Here is a 16,543-nt window from a genome sequence, read left to right as displayed (position 1 = left end):
CCGGAGCGGCTCCGGGAAATCCAGCCGGGTTTTGACTCCGCATCTGCCCACGGTGCCCGCAGCCGGCGAATGTAACAAAGAACAGTCGGCATGGCGGCTGGACCGGGGCGGCGGCGGCGGCGGCGGCGGCCGGGCGGGGCTGGGGCGGCGGGCGGCCGGGCGGGCGCGCGGGTGAAGCGGGCGCGGGCCGGGCGGGGGCGGCGCGCGCGGGGGCGGCCGGCGGGCGCGGGGCCCCAGGCTTTACCTGCCTTTGGAATGTGCAGAGCGGGATCGGATCCGGACTCCGGGTTGCGATCCGCTCCGGAAACTGCGCAGCACCGGAAGCCGGGCGGCGGCGGCGGGGGGTTCTGGGAGTTGTAGTTCGAGGCGGGGAGAGGGCGCGGGCGGCGTGGCTCGGGAGTGGGCTGCCTGGACGGGGCGGCGTGGACTGGGAGCGGGCGGCGTAGCCCGGGATCGGCGGCGTGGACCGAGGTCCCGAACTGCCTGGACGGGGCCGCGTGGACCGGGAGCGGGCGGCGTGGACGGAGCGGCGGGCGGTGTGGACCGGGAGCGAAAGGCATGGACGGGGGAGAAGGAGACGGGGTGAGCTGGCTACTGGATCCGGATCGTCCGGGAGAAGAGGCCGGTTCCGACGGCCCTTTCCCTGGAGCGGGAGGAGGTGCCTGGTGGCCACGCGCGAACCCTTCCCACGTGGCGTGGTTCGGCCCCGCAGCCCCCGCGGAGAGGCGCACGGACGGCTCGCACAGCCCTCTATGCTTCTGGTGGCTCCGGCGACCCCTGATTTCTTTTGAGGGCCAGTGGGAGAAGGGGTCGAATTTTTTTTATTTATTTATTTTTAATCGGGCTTGAGGTTTGCTGCCCAATCATAATTTCTGAATTTAGCCGCTGGGCTGCTGCGATTCTTGGCATCGTTCTAGCGCGTCTGTAAACTTCAGCGCTTGCTCAGCTCCCAACAGGCGCGTAAACTAGAGGCCCAGCTTCTGGCTGGCGAGAGGCAGAGCTGGGCACTGAGTCCAGGCGGAGTGGGCTGCCGCCCTGAGCCACGGTGAGGCCAGACCACTTCCTGGCACCCAGTGTTCCTGCCCCTTTTCCCTACCAGGCTTGGTTAGCTTGTGTGGCCTCCACCCCCTCCATCAATTGTAGTGTGGACACAAAATATTAGAAATAGAAGGGAGTAGAGGGTCTGTTAACCTAGTTCTGGCCTTCCCGAGTCAGAGAAGTAAGCTGCCTTGTTCATTTCTGCCTGGCCAAGACCCCCCATTAATGATGTCAAAAAGAGGTGATGAACTGGGGGGAAATGATTTGAAATTGGTATCAGCAAGGACTCAAGTCCTTATGAATCAATAAAACAGTAAGTAACCCAATAGCAAAAAACAACACAGTCTATGAACAGTTCACAGCAAGGAAAATACATGCTCCTGGTCCGTGTGGCTCAGTGGTTGAGCATTGACCTGTGAACCAGGAGGTCATGGTTGGAATCCCTGTCAGAACCTGTGCTGGGGTTGCAGGCTGATCCCCTGGAGGGGGCGTGCCTGAGGCAGCCAGTCAATGATTCTCTTTCATCGTTGATGTTTCTCCCTCCCTCTCTCTTCCTCTCTGAAATCAATAAAAATATATATTTTTAAAAATACAATGGCTCGGAAGGTTATGAGAAGCCACCCACCTACTGTAATAAGAGGAAAAGTAAATTGCAGTGAGATCATTTTTATCTGTCATAATTAGCAAAGACTTTAAAAGTATATTCTCATTATTTTGAAGAGACTCTAGAAAACCAGCTCTCTCTTCCTTTCCTGGTGGGAGAAGGAGCTGGTATAGAGGGGATTTATCCGGCAGCCAGGTTCACGTGTATGAGGTTAGTCCCACGTCCCCAGGTGGGAGGAGGACCCTTGGAGAGGAAGGTGTGGGGTGTCATCCTGCGAGGGGCTCGTTTCCCTGCCCTCCCCACACCCTGCAGTGACTTCCCCTTGGCAGAGACAGTAGTTCTGGACCACAGCCTCCCGGGCCTTTGGGCGTCTGACCTGTGCCTCTCACCTCCGCCCGCTCATACTGGCCGAGCTGCTTTCTGTCCAAACATGTTCTTGGGGCCTTTTGTGCCCATCGCCTCCCTCTTGGAACACTCCGAGTTTTCCACCATGATCCCTTCATGCCTCAGGCCTTTGCCCAAATGCTCCCCAACCTCTAACAGCACAAACAGCACAACTGCTCATATGTACCCACCACACTCCCACAACCCCTCCTAGTGACGGCACTCGCAATTCCCAAATGCCCAGGTGGCTGTTCTCTGGGCCTCTGCACACTAAATATGTACCAGGACACACACACACAAACAGGTCACTTACAGAAAGATTGACAGGTCACAGCAAGAGCGAAAAACTAGGTCGATGAGCTCAACCCCCATCGAGCCGTTCTCAGCGCTGCCCTGAGCACGGCTGCGGTTCAGTCACAGCATCGTTGCCTCTTCCAAAGGATTCTATGTGTTCAGGATTCTCCTGTGAAGGCTGGAAATAGGGTCTTTTAAGACAGACTCACATCCAAAGTTTTTGAGTTAAAAATTTTGTTGCTTAAAGTGTCAAATTTTTGTTGATTACAACGAATGCAAACTCTGAACCCCAGGCAGAAAACAAGAAAAGGCGCCTGTAAAGGTTGTTATCGGGGAAATTTGAATATGGACTTGGTACTGGCTCACAGCATCGCATCAGTGAAAAAACTTCCAAGCATGAGCATTGTGTTGAGTGTCTGATGCGGGGACGCCCTGTTAGAAAATGCTTTCTGAAGCATTGTGGGTGAAAGATGATTATCTCAAAATGTGACAGAATTGGAACTCTAGGTAAAGAGTGCATAGGTTATTCTGTAGGTTTGAGATTTTTAAAAATAAGTTGGGGGGCTTTAAATAAACATAAATAAGTTTCCGTTATTATCAGTGGGTTTTCCTAAGAACACGGTATTCTTCCCCAGCAGCTGGCATTAAGGTGTAACCACTCCACTGTGTGGCCCCAGATGGGGATGATACCCCAGCCCTGACACTGGCCTGCCTTAGACATGTACTTTCCCACTGACACGGCCCATCAGCTCTGGTTCTTTGCTAATCTACATAAATAAAAAGAGGTAATATGCAAATTAGCCGGAACGCTGTAACAGTCACGACCAGTCAGGAGGAGGCTGCGCCTGCAGGTGAGCCCCAGAGTGGAGATGGAGACAGAGACCGGGGGGCAGGCCCGGAGCAGACACAGACAGGGGGGCCTGCTCCAGCTGCGGTGCACCAGCAGTCCCGCCTCTGCGGGTGAGCTGCAGAGGAAACACCTTTTCTGACCGCTCATTGGCTAAGCTCCCGGTACACCACTCGCAGTGTTCTTGGTAACTTGGGTAATAAGAATCCAAGAAGGTGATCTAGGGTTTTCCACCTCACTCCTGGAGGGAAAAACGAAGGTCTGCTGCTGGAGGGGCTAAGAAATGTCATATCCTGCCCTAGCTGGTTTGGCTGAGTGGATAATGCCTCGGCCTACTGACTGCAGGGTCTGGGTTTGATTCTGATCAAGGGCATGTGCCTAGGTTGCAGGCTCCTCCTGGGCCAGGGCCCAGGTCAGGGCTCATGCAGGAGGCAACCAATTGAAGTGTCCCTCTCACATTGATGTTTTTCTCTGTCTTCCCTCTCTCTTCCACATTCTCTAAAAATCAATGGAAAAATATCCTCGGGTGAGGATAAAAGAAAAAAAGAAAGAAAGAAATGTCATATCCAATGAAAGAGACATCTTGAAAATGCCTAAAGAAAGTTGTCATTTTTTCGTGGTGAAGGGACGAGTCCGTGTTGATGAAAACACCTTGGTGGCTGCAGCAGCCGGCAGTGGCAGCAGCAGCGGGTGATGGGGCTGGTGCCTTACCCTGATCAGCCCGGTCGCCTCCTGCAGAGGGAGGCCAAACTGCGGCTTAGGCCTAAGCTGTCAGTAGGACATCCCCTGAGGGCTCCCGGACTGTGAAAGGGGGCAAGCTGGGCTGAGGGACCCCCCCCCCCCCCGCCCGCAGTGCACGAATTTCACGCACCAGGCCTCTAGTTTAAGTATAAAACTGTCACTACCGGACATTGTGGACATATGCATCCTAAGCACTTTTTTTTTTTTTAATCCTCACCTGAAGCTATTTTTCCATTGGTTTTCAGAGAGAGTGGAAGAGAGAGGGAAAGACAGAGAGAAATATCATTGAGAGAGAAATGCATCGACTGGTTGCCTCCTACACACGCCCACACCAGGGCCCAAGCCAGGGAGGAGCCTGTAATCAAGGTACGTGCCCTTGACTGGAATCAAACCTGGGGAATTGAACTGGGGACCCTTTGGTCCATAGGCCAATGTTCTATCCACTGAGTCAAATCGGCTAGGACTATTCTAAGCCACTTTTTAAAAAATATTTTTTTTATTGATTGATTTCAGAGAGGAAGGGAGAGGGAGAGAGAGACAGAGATAGGAACATCAATGATGAGAGAGAATCATTGTTCAGCTGCCTCCTGCACACCCAGGCATGTGGCCTGACCAGGAATTGAAACGGGACCTCCTGGTTTGTAGGTCAACGCTCAACCACTGAGCCATGCCCCTGGGCCCTAAGCCACTTTTCTATACCCTCTTTAGCGTTTGTTTTCACTCTGGCCAATTTTCCCCATCCAGATAACGGATAAAGTCATCAGCAGATAATTCAAATCCTACTATGTGCAAAGCATTGCATCTCACTTTGTAGTATTCTCGCCCATACGGGGAGCACTACACTTAAAGTTCAGGAAAAACCATATGAGGCCACAAGTCCTGTTCTCTCCAACACAAGGTGGTAGAGACTCGTGGTTTTGAACAGGGATTGTACAGCCAGACAGCCTGGGCTCAAGTTTGGGTCCTGCCACTTATCTGCTGTGTGGCCTTGGGCAAGTTACTTAACCTGTCGGTGCCTCCGTTTTCCAATCTGTAAAGCTCACGGGGTTACCTCAAAGAATGTAGGAGTCATTATATGTAAAAAGCTTCAAAAAAATTATTGGCACATAGTAAGTGCTCAATTAGTATTAGCTAGTATCACTGTGCCCTCAAGTCTCTCTCTAGCTTTTGTATAAAATATCAAGTATGTACCTTATATTTAAGCCACCCGAGCATCTATCTTTACCTTATCCATATGGATGACATCAATATAATAGTTTTGAACGTCTGGCACCTGCAGGGCACAGCTTGGCAGTGTGCATTTTGGGCAGTCGGGGTACAGGCCGAGGTGAGCTGGGGGACGCGTGTAAAGTGGGTGTTTCTAGGTCACCAGGGGAGGAGGTTTGGCCAGGCACTTTCTCTTCAGCGAGGGCACTGCACTTGGTCATCCAGCTGGTTTCCAGCCCTCTGTGGTGAGTGATCCACTTTTCTTTTAAACAAATGACTTCTTGACACATCCACACAGCACCCTGTGCGTGTAGAGTGACTGAGGTCCACAACAGCATGTTTTGTCACGTGCACCCCAAGTGTTGGGCTCTGTCCCCTGACCTGGCCCCACGGGTGGGGTAGGATGGGTGTAAGCTGAGTGCGCTGATACCCATCCTGCCGTCAGCTGACATCTGCCAGGGAACAGGGGCACACATTCTCGCTGGGGAGGGGAGCGAGCACAGGAGAGTGATACAGGGCTGACAGAGCACCCAGGTCACACTTGGTGGTCAAAGCCACTTCGTGGGGAAGGCAGGGAGGGCTCGAGTTTATTAGAAACATTAGGAAAGGGAGGGGTGTATGCTGGAGACAGGGGTGCACACTCCAGAATGACCGCAGCTGAAGCAGAGGGGGAGGTGTAGACGGGATTAGCAAGGACGCGGTGTCCCCCTGGCGGTGACAGGGAGGTCAGGTGAGGGAGCTGGTGACTAGGACAGGTGGGCTTGCAGAAGGCCACCCAGTCTCCTCCCGGAGCGTCAGCTGGGCCTGGCCACACAGGAAGCAGCAGTTCACCCAAACCCGGACAAAGACCAGGGCCATCGCACGTTCGCACCTTGAGTCCGAAATCCGAGCCCCCCAACAGCTGGGGCTTCCCATAGGCGTGCTCTTACCCCAAACGCAAAGCTGTGGATCTGCCTGGGGCAGGTGGGGGCAGGACAGCCGAGAGGAAGGGGAGGGAGGGGCTGGAGGAGTCCCCAGTGCCCCGGCCCTCCCTCCAATGCTCCCACGCTTGGGCACAGCAGGGGAAGGCAGCTGAAGGACAGAGAAACTGAGGACCTGGGCAGGGAGCAGCCTGAGGGGCTGTGAGGACACACCCAGCTGCTCCGCCCACCCGGGAGCTGCGGTGAGGCCCCTGTGGTGCAGACCCATCCCTCCCGGCGTTCGCTGCTCTTGTCCCCCCCGCTGCACACTCACCCATGGGCCAGTGCTGACAGAGGGTCAATGCAGGGGTAAAAGCTTCCACTCCAAGGGGACAGCACCCCTCAGGTCTCGGGGGGTCACCAAGGGTCCCACAGCCACTTTGTGCCAGGTTTCGCTGCTGGGGGACCAACCCCCGCGGCCCCCACAATTCACGACCCGAGAGTTCACTGCAAACGTTTCCTTCTAGTAAGTGGGTTAGCCCCACACCTACAAGGTGCTGAGTGACTTAAAACCTGTGCAAGAAGAATGTTCACAGGAAGGGCCTTCGCCGCCGCTGCCGGGGCAGGAGCCCAGCGAGGAGGACACCTCTCCCCTCCCGCCAGCTGACTGTGCCGGTCGCGTGCGGTCACGGTCACTGCTGAGGCGCCGACAAAACCAAGGCCCGGGTGCTGGGCCGCTCAGAGAAACGTGGGAGCTCACGGCCTCCGCAAAAACAACTCAGATTTCCGTGTTCCATGTGCACGTTTATTTCTTTAAAGAGCACCCATGTCCCGGCCACATCTTCTCCAGATGAACCCACTGCACGGCCGGCGCGGGCCTGGACCCGGGTTCTAAAGTGCTACCAAGGAGTACAATCATCGTCACGCAGATTCATCAACCAGAGGGCAAGCCAACCCTTTCCCCTAGAAAACCTCTTGTTTTCTCCTGTGTTAAAATGTAACTTCAGGGTGACATCGGGCAACAAAAAGCACAGCCTCGGTTATAAATGGTTCTTTCCCGACGGCGGGAAGCTGGCGGGCTGGGCAGGTTAACTCCTCACACGGGAAGGAGGGATGCTCGGGAAAGGACCCAGGGGAAGGACCTGAGTTTGCTGTGCAGGTCTTAGCGGGCGGGGCCCTGTGCCCCTCGCTTTGGTACCCAGCCTGGGCGGGTTGGGCAGTGGCATCGGGGTCTGCGCCAAGGCCGAGACCTGCTTGCCACCTGGCAGAGGTAAGCGTGACCCCCAGTGCCCACCAGCTTGTACGGTGAGGTTCCCAGGGCGGTGAGACTATTACTCAGGGAGCATCGCACTGGGCGGCAGCAGTGCACATCCACCTTTCTCTCCTGCTCAACTCTGCCCCCCATGTGGCCAGAAGCACAATCACAATCTGGGCAGGCTTCTAATTTGTGATTGGCTGGCTGCTCCTGGCCTGGCAGCCATCCCCAGGAACCCGGAGCTGGCTTTGAACTTCAACTTGAGCCTGGGTCTAAGTGAAGTCTCTGTCTAAACCTCCCTCCCAGCTGGTTTTGAACAGAACAGTGAGACGGATACTTTCGTTAATGCCACATTAAAGCAGGCGCAAACTCCATCTCGTTCCTCCACAAAGACCACAGGGGCGTCCTTACGCAAAGCGCAGAAGCGTAGCCAGCGTGTTAAAACCAGCGTGTGCTCCGGGTCCAGATGGACCGGACCGATTAGTGTTCGTGAGGAATCACTCTGAAAAAATTTCATCAAAACCAAAACGCGAGCCCTCACGCTAAAGCGTGGGGAAAGGGTAAGGGGACCGGCGATTCACAAAGTAGTGTGTTTTGTATCCGGTGTGTAATCGTAATTGGTATTACACCTTAGTGACATGGACTTTAACATAAATACCCGACACCTTTAAGAAACAAACCTGGATACACAGCTCGGGAAGGAAACATTCACAGTATAGACACAGCCCTGCCTCGCGGGCCGCCTGACAGCATCGCTCCTTCTGTTCCCGCTACATTTGCCTCTGAAACGTTGGTAGAGGCCAGGATGGCGACCAGTGTGTGCGCCTGGAGGACGGGCTCCTGGATCAAACACAGGACAGAGGTCTCACGTGCACCCAGCAGACACGAAGAAACATGGGTCTCCATGACGGCGCGCTCTCTGTCCGTGTCCACTCACTCGCTTCACGCACGAGGGCGAGACGGGGCCCGCTCGCCGGGCACCTTCCCAGGAGCCCGGAGAGGTTTCAAGTCAGGAGGAAGTTGAGGAAGCGGAGCCCTTGGCGAAGACAGTGAACAGTGGACAGGGTGCTCCTGGGGCCGATCTGGGAACGGCAATCGCTAAAACGTTGTGGTTGTGTTTTGATTTTTGAGAGCGAGAAAAACTCAGTCTAAAACTCTGATACCTTCACACTGGAGCTGATCGAGTCCATCTCAATTCCAAACTTAAACGTGGAACTGTACTAAGAACTTCTGACCAGTGTCTTATCTTCTCACACGTCGGTCCTCTTAGAATTAATTCGTGCGTGTTACATGTCCGCTTACCATGAGAAAGAACAGGAATCCTTCAAGCAAAACACAACATTAAAGTGATCCTCTGTCCCAAAAAGGCCTGTCGTGATTGCTGACCCGTGGGGATGAATTTGGTATTCATGGATTTCGTAATGCCAGGTGCTATTTTACAATGATTAAAATTGGAATATAATCTTTAAAAACAAAGTATGGTTAAAAAAAAAGTCACTTTACGGTCCCTTGATTGCTGGGACACCTAAGAATTTTTAAATATGCATTTTAAAGTGAAATTCTTAATGCAGTCTTCCAATTCCTCCCTCCAAATAAAGGAAGGAAAGGATTCTATATTTTTGGTTTTAGAAAGGTTTTAGCTCATCAAGAGCTCTCTGACCCCTGAAATAGATGTTTGAGGATTAACAGAAGTGTCTGCACAAAGGAGTCCCCCCAAATTCACATCCATGACAGAAGTTGAGTTTTCGTAACAGCCTTTTAAAGCTCATTGGGGGGAAATGACTTATTAAGCCGTCAGCACCCTTCACGCTAAGGACGACTCCTGTTAACAAGCCCGTTTCCCCGCAAGTGGCACTTCCAGGAGCGGAGCAGCGTGACAACTGTGACTGAACCCAAGTGGCTCCTGACGTGGGACGTGCTTTGAAAGACACGGCGGATACTGAAGTTGTATAGCAAGCTTATCATTTGTTCCACTGGAAATAAAAACACGCCCCCCCCCCCCAAGTCTGCCGAGACTGTTCACAGTAGAATTCAGACGAGCTCCTGGAAGGAATCTGATGCAAGCCTGGCCCGTGTTTCACTAAACTTCCCTTCCTAAGACTCACACCTGAGACATAAAATCATTTCCTCTTTTGCCCGAAAAGTACTTTGTTTCAGCTACTGGCAATATTTGGCAAACCAACGTCGGACGAGAGAAAATCCAGGTATGTGCGTGTGGGTACCACGTTCTCGGCTGTCACTTACTGCTCCTAAGTGCACTGGAGAGGCGTGCTGCACCCCCGCTTCGTGCGAGCCAGACAGGGGGAAAGTCCACCGCTAGAGCTTTGGACACTAGAGAAAGTGTAAAAACCAAATAAGAATTTATATATCTCCCACTTGTAAATAGGCTCAACGTACACTTAGAAAAGTGTTCAGCATAATATGCATAGGATATATTTAGTATTTGCATAATTTTTCAAGTTCTATGGCTAATAGCAAAGGCAAATGTCTTCCCACATTTGTCATCGTGTCTCCATTCCTATCGTAATGTCTCTATTCACCCAAATCTGCCTGCGCCCCACCTCTCTGGCCCCGGGGCCCGCTGCACTGTTCTATCCTGAGCAGCCAACAGAAGAGGTGACCTATGCATCGTTCACAGTGACAGCACAGAGGGTCGTCTGCTCCTTGTGACGTGGTCCAGGCGTGGACCCCAAACAATACCCGTTAGAGCAGAGAGTGGGTGAAATTGAGGCCCAAACCTGGCCCATCCACGCCCACTGCAGTGTGTTCTTTAGTTCATAATGTAAATCTCCTTCCGACACTGAACTTCAGCCGCGTGGCGGAGTCCCCCCTCTCCTCTGGCATTGGGGGCGGGGGGGTGGTAAACAGGTTCTGTCAGTTCTCTCTGGGGAAATCTTCCGGCTGGAGACTCGGACTTTTCTTCCCCTTCAAAAAACGACACTGCCGGGAAAACCCCAGCTAGACCAGCTCGCTGGCATCCCACTCCGTCCTGGCGGGGCGTTAGCGGGTCCACATCTCCAGCATCGCCATGAAGGAGGCCGCCCACCTGGGCCTACACCCCGGGGTCCCTGGGGGCGCCGTTCATGGCAATCTTGCTTCTGTGCTTGGACAGCAGCTTCTTGTTGAGGATCCTGGAGAGCGTGGCCCCCTTCCTCCGCGCCCCCTCCGGCTGCTGGAGGAACACCAGGTCATTGTGGGACTGGCTCAGGCTGGGGTCCTTCTGCTGATGCCGCCGGCGGAAGAACAGCTTTGCACCTCTCCTAAAAATGCCTCCTGGAAGAGCAAAGCACAGGGGCTGGTCAGCGGGGCTGTGGACGAGAGGAACCTGGAGGGACTGGGCCAAGTTGAAAAAGAAAAGAGGAGACGCGAATGACTCTAATAAGCAGCTCATTACTCCAGGAGCATCGCTGTTTGCGTGAGAAAAATGGCTGGTGTCTGGCTTGTGCAAAACACAAGATGAAATGAAAGGAGGATTATGAAAGTAGAAGCAGTGAGCTGGACTATCACCTGGTATCCACGCCAGGGCAGGGATTTCTATCATTGACTCTAACCAGACGGCAGCAGCCTGTCCTGGCCTTGGCCGCTGGGGTCCCCCAGCCCCCTACCCCCTGATTTGGTATGGTTCAACCAATCTGTATGTACTAGGGAGTGGAATATGCAATGCAAAAAAAAATTAGCAGCAGCAAAAATAATTTCAACAGCAAGGATTCCTTAAAGATCAAATGCAAGCTAACACGGCAACAGAACTCACTAATCTTACCCTTTCACAAATTAGCTTAACATCCCATTAACCAAGGCCCAGCAAGGTCAGGGAGCCTGTCCAGCGAGTCTGTGAAGTTCATTACCACTCATGGAGGTGTTAGTGACTTTGAAAGAAGACAGACCTGCAGATCACAGAGGGAGCTTTATAGATAATTTGGCAATTCACTCTTTTCCTGATAGACAGGTCTGACAAGTTCTTCAACAGCCAAGACTCACAAAAATACCCACTATGTCCCTAGTAAGGCATTAATCACCATAGCGCCCTCTTGTGGACACTCTGGGAACAGCACCTTAGTAAGGGATTATTGTCACAGTGCCCTCGTGTGGACACTCTTGGAACAGCACCCCATGAAGGCTTAGTCACTATAGCGCTCTCTTGTGGACACTCTGGGCACAGCACCCTGGTAAGGGATTAGTTGCGATGGAGCTCTTTGGTGGACACTCTGGGAACAGAACCCTAGAAAGGGATTAGTCATGACAGCGCCACCTTGTGGACACTATGGGTGCAGCACCCTAGTAAGGGAATAATCGCCATAGCACCCTCTTGTGGACACTCTGGGAACAGCACCTTAGTAAGGGATTAGTTGCCATAGTGCCCTTATGTGGACTCTCTTGGAACAGTACCCTGGCAAGGATTGGTCGCCGTAGCGCCCTCTTGTGGGCACACTGGGAACAGCAGCCTAGTAAGGGATTAGTCATGACAGCACCATCTTGTGGACAATCTTGGAACAGCAACCTAGTAAGGGATTAGTTGCCATAGTGCCCTTGTGTGGACACTCTTGGAACAGCACCCTGGGAAGGATTAGTCGCTATAGCACCCTCATGTGGACTCTCTTAGAACAACACCCTGGTAAGGGGTTAGTTGCTATAGCATAGCAAGCCCCTCAGCAGGGAGGAATACTAAATGGAGCTGCCTTGGCTTGTGCTACTATGAGGTCAGTTTTCTGTATCAGCTTGGCCCAAGCACGGGTGATCCCATCAAACCTGGCCAGGGTGTTGCTGTGGAGGCACATGGTGGGCGTGGTGGGCACATACACCCCGGTGGCCTGACCTGAAGATGACCCTGTACTGTGGATGGGCTCCATCCAATCCACTAAATGCCTAAAAAGCAAAACCCAAGGTTTCCCGGAGAAAAGAAGTTCTGCCTCCAGACTCCCTCGTCAGCTCCTGCTGCGTCTCCCGCCTTCAATTTCAGACCCGTCAGCCCTCAGAGTCACTGAGCCCATTCCCTGGTATGGAGCCTATTGGCTCTGGTGCTCCGAGAACCCTGACCAACGATGTCTAATAGCCTGGTACGCGGCACCTGATTCTGGGCCCAGAGTCTGAAGAGGAGCTGGGCTGGCGGGCTTTCCAAGCCTAACTCCCTTATCCCTGCTGCCTGCTCCACCCAACAGGCAAGAAGCAAGACTCACCCACCACCTTCACGACTCCTGAGGGTAAAACTGGGAGCCGTGTTATGTGAAATTTGAGGCAAATAACCAAAACTGTAAAGGGGGACAGGAAGAAGGGAAAAAAATCTTTCCCTGGTTCCAGCAAAGTTAAAGACTGAAGAATAAACAATATATGAAGGGATTTTAACATTTTTTTCTAAGTTACAGTTTGAATAAATATATGCCTGTGTTTCCACAGAGTTTAACAGACATAAATAGCTCATTGCAGAATTTGCCTTAAACCCTAATAGTAAGGAAAACTGACCAAAGCAACCTTATAAACCGCAGTCTGCTGCCCAAAGAGCAGCGTGGGCTTCAGGCTGATCCACAGACGGTCTGGATATCTTGGTGGCTGCTTTTTTAAAAAAAATTATGTGTTTTTTTTTATTGAGAGAGGAAGAGAGAGAGAGAGAGAGAGAGAGAGAGAGAGAGAGAGAGAGATACACCAACATCCATTGGCTGCCTCCTGCTCGCCCCCTGCTGGGGATGGAGGCCGCAACCTGGGCATGTGCCCTGACTGGGAATTGAACTGGTGACCTCTTGGTGCCTGGGTCAACGCTCAACCCCTGAGACACACTGCCCAGGCGTCAGTGACCACTCCTTAGACCTGGAGGAAGTTAGGGGCCAGTCTGTGTGCGTGTCGTAGCGAGGTTGTTTGGGCCCAACAGGTAACAGAGACATGCCCTCCCCAGATTGGCCGAGACAAAGGCGCTACACGAACCGAGCAGGGAAGTGAACTAGCACCCGGGGAAGTAACACTAGAAAGGTAGGGGAAAGGAAGGGACGGGGATGGATCCCTGCTATGTGACAGTCATAGCAAGGCTACATTTTAAAATACATATAAGACAAAGACAACTTACTGTGCAGGCAATTAATTCTGGTTGGCATAGCGATCCTCTTAGTAAAAGGGAATGAGCACGAGATGGAGAGGAGGTAGCAAGCATGCGAGAGCAAAATGAGAATGAGAGACAGTGAGTGCTGAAGCACTGACATGACACACACACGCGAGTCACTGGGCAGGGCACTCGGCAAGCCTGTGTTTACTTGTTCACACGTTTGTGCTTCGTTGCGGTAAAACACACGCAACATACACTCGACCACCTCAGCCGTTGCCAGGGCCCGGGTCAGGCGTGGGAAGTACATTCCCGTTGCCGTGCAACCACGTCAACACGGTGTGAGCTCAACATAAGCCCGACTTTGGGGAGTAAATTTCCTGTATTGCCTGCAGCGTCACATTTGTAAACAGCAGGCCCCGGGATTCTGCACACGCAGCCACGCTCGGAAACCTAGCACAGAACTCCTTGCTACCCCGCAAGATACGGGCTCTTAAGCCAAAACAATAAGCTTTAGGCCCGCTCCCTCTATCACCAGTTCAAAACATTTTGGTGGAAAACAGCAAGGATGTGGCCCCCGTACAACGGAAACGTCGAGGGCCTGACACCATCTCCGAGGGGCCGAGTGCCCATCGCTTCGAGCACTGGGACGGAGGAGCAGCGTTCAATCCCCGCCCTGCCTGTCCCTTAAAGCCCGTCTGCAGGGCCCCAGGCTCCACATCCTCACAGCCGCCCCAAACGCCAACCTCGGGCGGCGCTCAGGGCAAGAGCTGGAAGCGGGGGCCCCACACCTGCCTGGCACCTCGGTCCCCAAAAGTGCCTTTTGGAGGGTGTCAGCCCCCTGGCTGGCGACGGAAAGGAGCGGGAGGGCCACACACAGCAGGGACGGGAACCCAAGGGGAGGGGGAGGAGGATCAGGGTCTGGGAATGGACCTGGGTCAGCGAGGCTGGCCTTTCGGAGTGACCCAGGCGGCGGGGTGGGAGGTCTGGGTTCTGAGGGCGGAAATGAAGGGAGGGAAGGGGCAGCCCACCTGCCTGCCTCGGGCCAGGTGAGCTCCCTGGGGCTGCCCTGGCCCTGGACAAAGACCAGGCCAGAGGAGAGGTGCTGCCCTGTGGGCCGGCAGCCGCGCTGCCTCGTCCAAAACCCAGCCCAGAGGTCAGTGCACAGACCACAGCTTCCCAAGTCACTCCAGTCACAAGACTCGGTCCACCCAGGACCAGGCACCGGGCGAATGGAGGCCCGCGGACCTTCATCACAGGGTCTAGACACCAGGAACCGCCTCCTTTCTCTCTTCTCCTAACTTTCAGCTCCTCCCGTCTATGGCCCGGCTAGAGGGTGGCTCACGGGAGAGGCATGAAGCGAATGGGACGGAGGTGGTGAGGACGGACACAGATGCCCTATCGTGGGTTCCCACCCCGGACCCGGGGCCACGGTGCGGCTGGGGTTGTCCTGAGCACGGCAGGCTGCTGAGCAGCACCCGTGAGCCAGCAGCACCCACTCTCACTGTGACAATGGAAACTGTCCCCGACACGGCTAATGTCCCCGGCACACCCGCCTGTCTGAGCACCACGAGCCACGGGGCAGAGAGGCCGAGGCCGGACAGCCGACCAGGCTCCCACCTGGCATTTCCTGCCGTCTACGCACTCAGGGGCCTAGGACTTAACACCAGCACCCGCCGCTCCAGCTCGGCTCAGGTCCCGTGCATCCTCCCCACCGGGTCTCCCTCCTGACTGGCGGGCAGGGTTTGGAGGGAGGAGGGCAGAGCGGCGGGCACATCCCCGGTTAGAGGAGGACGCTGAGCCTCAGTGAGTCCTGAAGTCGCATCTGGAACTGGCCCCAGGCCCAGACTCCACTCCCTCCGCAAGTCCCCTCCCGTCCCTGTCCTCTGAAGCACGGGGAGAAATTCCCACATTAGAGCCCTGGCTGAGAGCTAAGGGAGGCGCGGGTCATTCTAATGAAGTGATCACCTCACTAAGTTGATCGTTCCCTTTCTGGGAAGCTTCTCTCTCCAGGGCTGGGTTAGGTTCCGCCAGGAGGTGTGGTTTGGTTTTGGTTGGAGGGGCGTCTGAGAGGCACCAATGAGCAGAGATGCCAAGCTCCACACTTAGGGGAACCCTGTCTCTGCCTGGTTTCGTTCTATTCTGGGGGGTGGGGCAGAGGGAGGAGGGGTCCCTCCGAGCATGAACCCCACCATCATGCAGAGGGACTCTGAAGCCCGCCCTGTACCCTGTACCCCCTGCCCAGGCGTGTGCTGGGATCGCCGGGTGGGGTGGCTTGCAGGGAGAGAACGCAGACAGGGAGAACCAGAAGCTTGGGAACTAGCACAGGAGCAAAGCCATCAGCGGTCGGTGGCAGGGGTGCCGGGTCACGTACCTCTATGCTTTTTGGGGGCCCCCGGCTCCCAGACACTCAGGGAGCTCTCCGACAGCTCATCCCCCTCGGGGTCCAGCGGGGCGTGGCCGTCCCACGCCTCGGCCTGCGACTCCTTCTCCGAGTCCCAGGAGGCCAGCTCGCAGTCCTGGGGCTCCGGGGCCGGCGAGGCCTGGGCTGAGGCCTCCTCCTCCTCCTCCTCGGGCGGGGCAGAGGCCGAGGCCGCCTCCGGCTGGGACGGGGTGCCCTCCTGGCAGCTGCTGTCCATGGAGGCCGCATAGTCCAGCATCAGGGCAGTGTCACTATCCTGAGATAGAGAGGTCTGTCCAGGGAGAGAGAGACAGTCAGTGCGAGGGAAGGTTAAAGGACACGCGGAAATTAGTCCAAACAGCCTGGCTAATTTCAAAGTGTCAGAGAGGCCTGCGCCCCCAGAGGCAGCTCCTTTAGCACGGCGGCTGTGCCGGCCAGAGTGGCTCAGTTGGTGGCTGCTGTCCCCATGCACCGGAAGGTTGCTGGTTTGATTCCCAGTCAGGGCACATACCTACCTGGGTTGTGGGTTTAATCCCCCGTCAGAGAGCACACACAAGGCAACCGACTGATGCCTGCCCCTCTCTCTCTCTCTCTCTCTCTCTCTCTCTCTCTCTCTCTCTCTCAGCATGTCCTAAGTGAGAATTTTAAAAAAATTAAATAAAAAAAGAACTGAATATTACAAAGATATATATTGGCAGCATATCGGGGGTCTGAAACTCAGTCACCGCAAAGGGGCACAGCCCGAGTTGGGAACTTGGAAGGGGTCGGGGGGAGGTGACATCCCTGCCCCAGCAGATGGGAGGCTGTGCGCCCATGGGAACCCCGGGGGTGAGGTGGAAGAGAGAGCTT

At 54.5% G+C, this 16,543-nt stretch overlaps 1 protein-coding gene across 1 annotated transcript in view; it reads right to left on the bottom strand.

The window, feature by feature from the left end:
• Nucleotides 1-6,796: 6,796 nt before the first annotated feature.
• C2CD2 (C2 calcium dependent domain containing 2) overlaps nt 6,797-16,543 on the bottom strand; it is a 50,976-nt gene continuing 41,229 nt past the window's right edge. Inside the window, exons 12-13 of the mRNA XM_023746262.1 lie at nt 15,668-15,986; nt 6,797-10,541 (exon numbers count right to left, since the gene is read on the bottom strand). Of these exons, the coding sequence (XP_023602030.1) occupies nt 10,321-10,541; nt 15,668-15,986 (540 nt within the window). The 3' untranslated portion in view covers nt 6,797-10,320. The remainder of the gene's footprint in view (nt 10,542-15,667; nt 15,987-16,543) is intronic.

Source organism: Myotis lucifugus, unplaced genomic scaffold (assembly GCF_000147115.1).
Source record: "Myotis lucifugus unplaced genomic scaffold, Myoluc2.0 scaffold_646, whole genome shotgun sequence".
NCBI classification, from domain to species: Eukaryota; Metazoa; Chordata; class Mammalia; order Chiroptera; family Vespertilionidae; genus Myotis; species Myotis lucifugus.
This window is presented reverse-complemented; position numbering and strand designations above follow the sequence as displayed.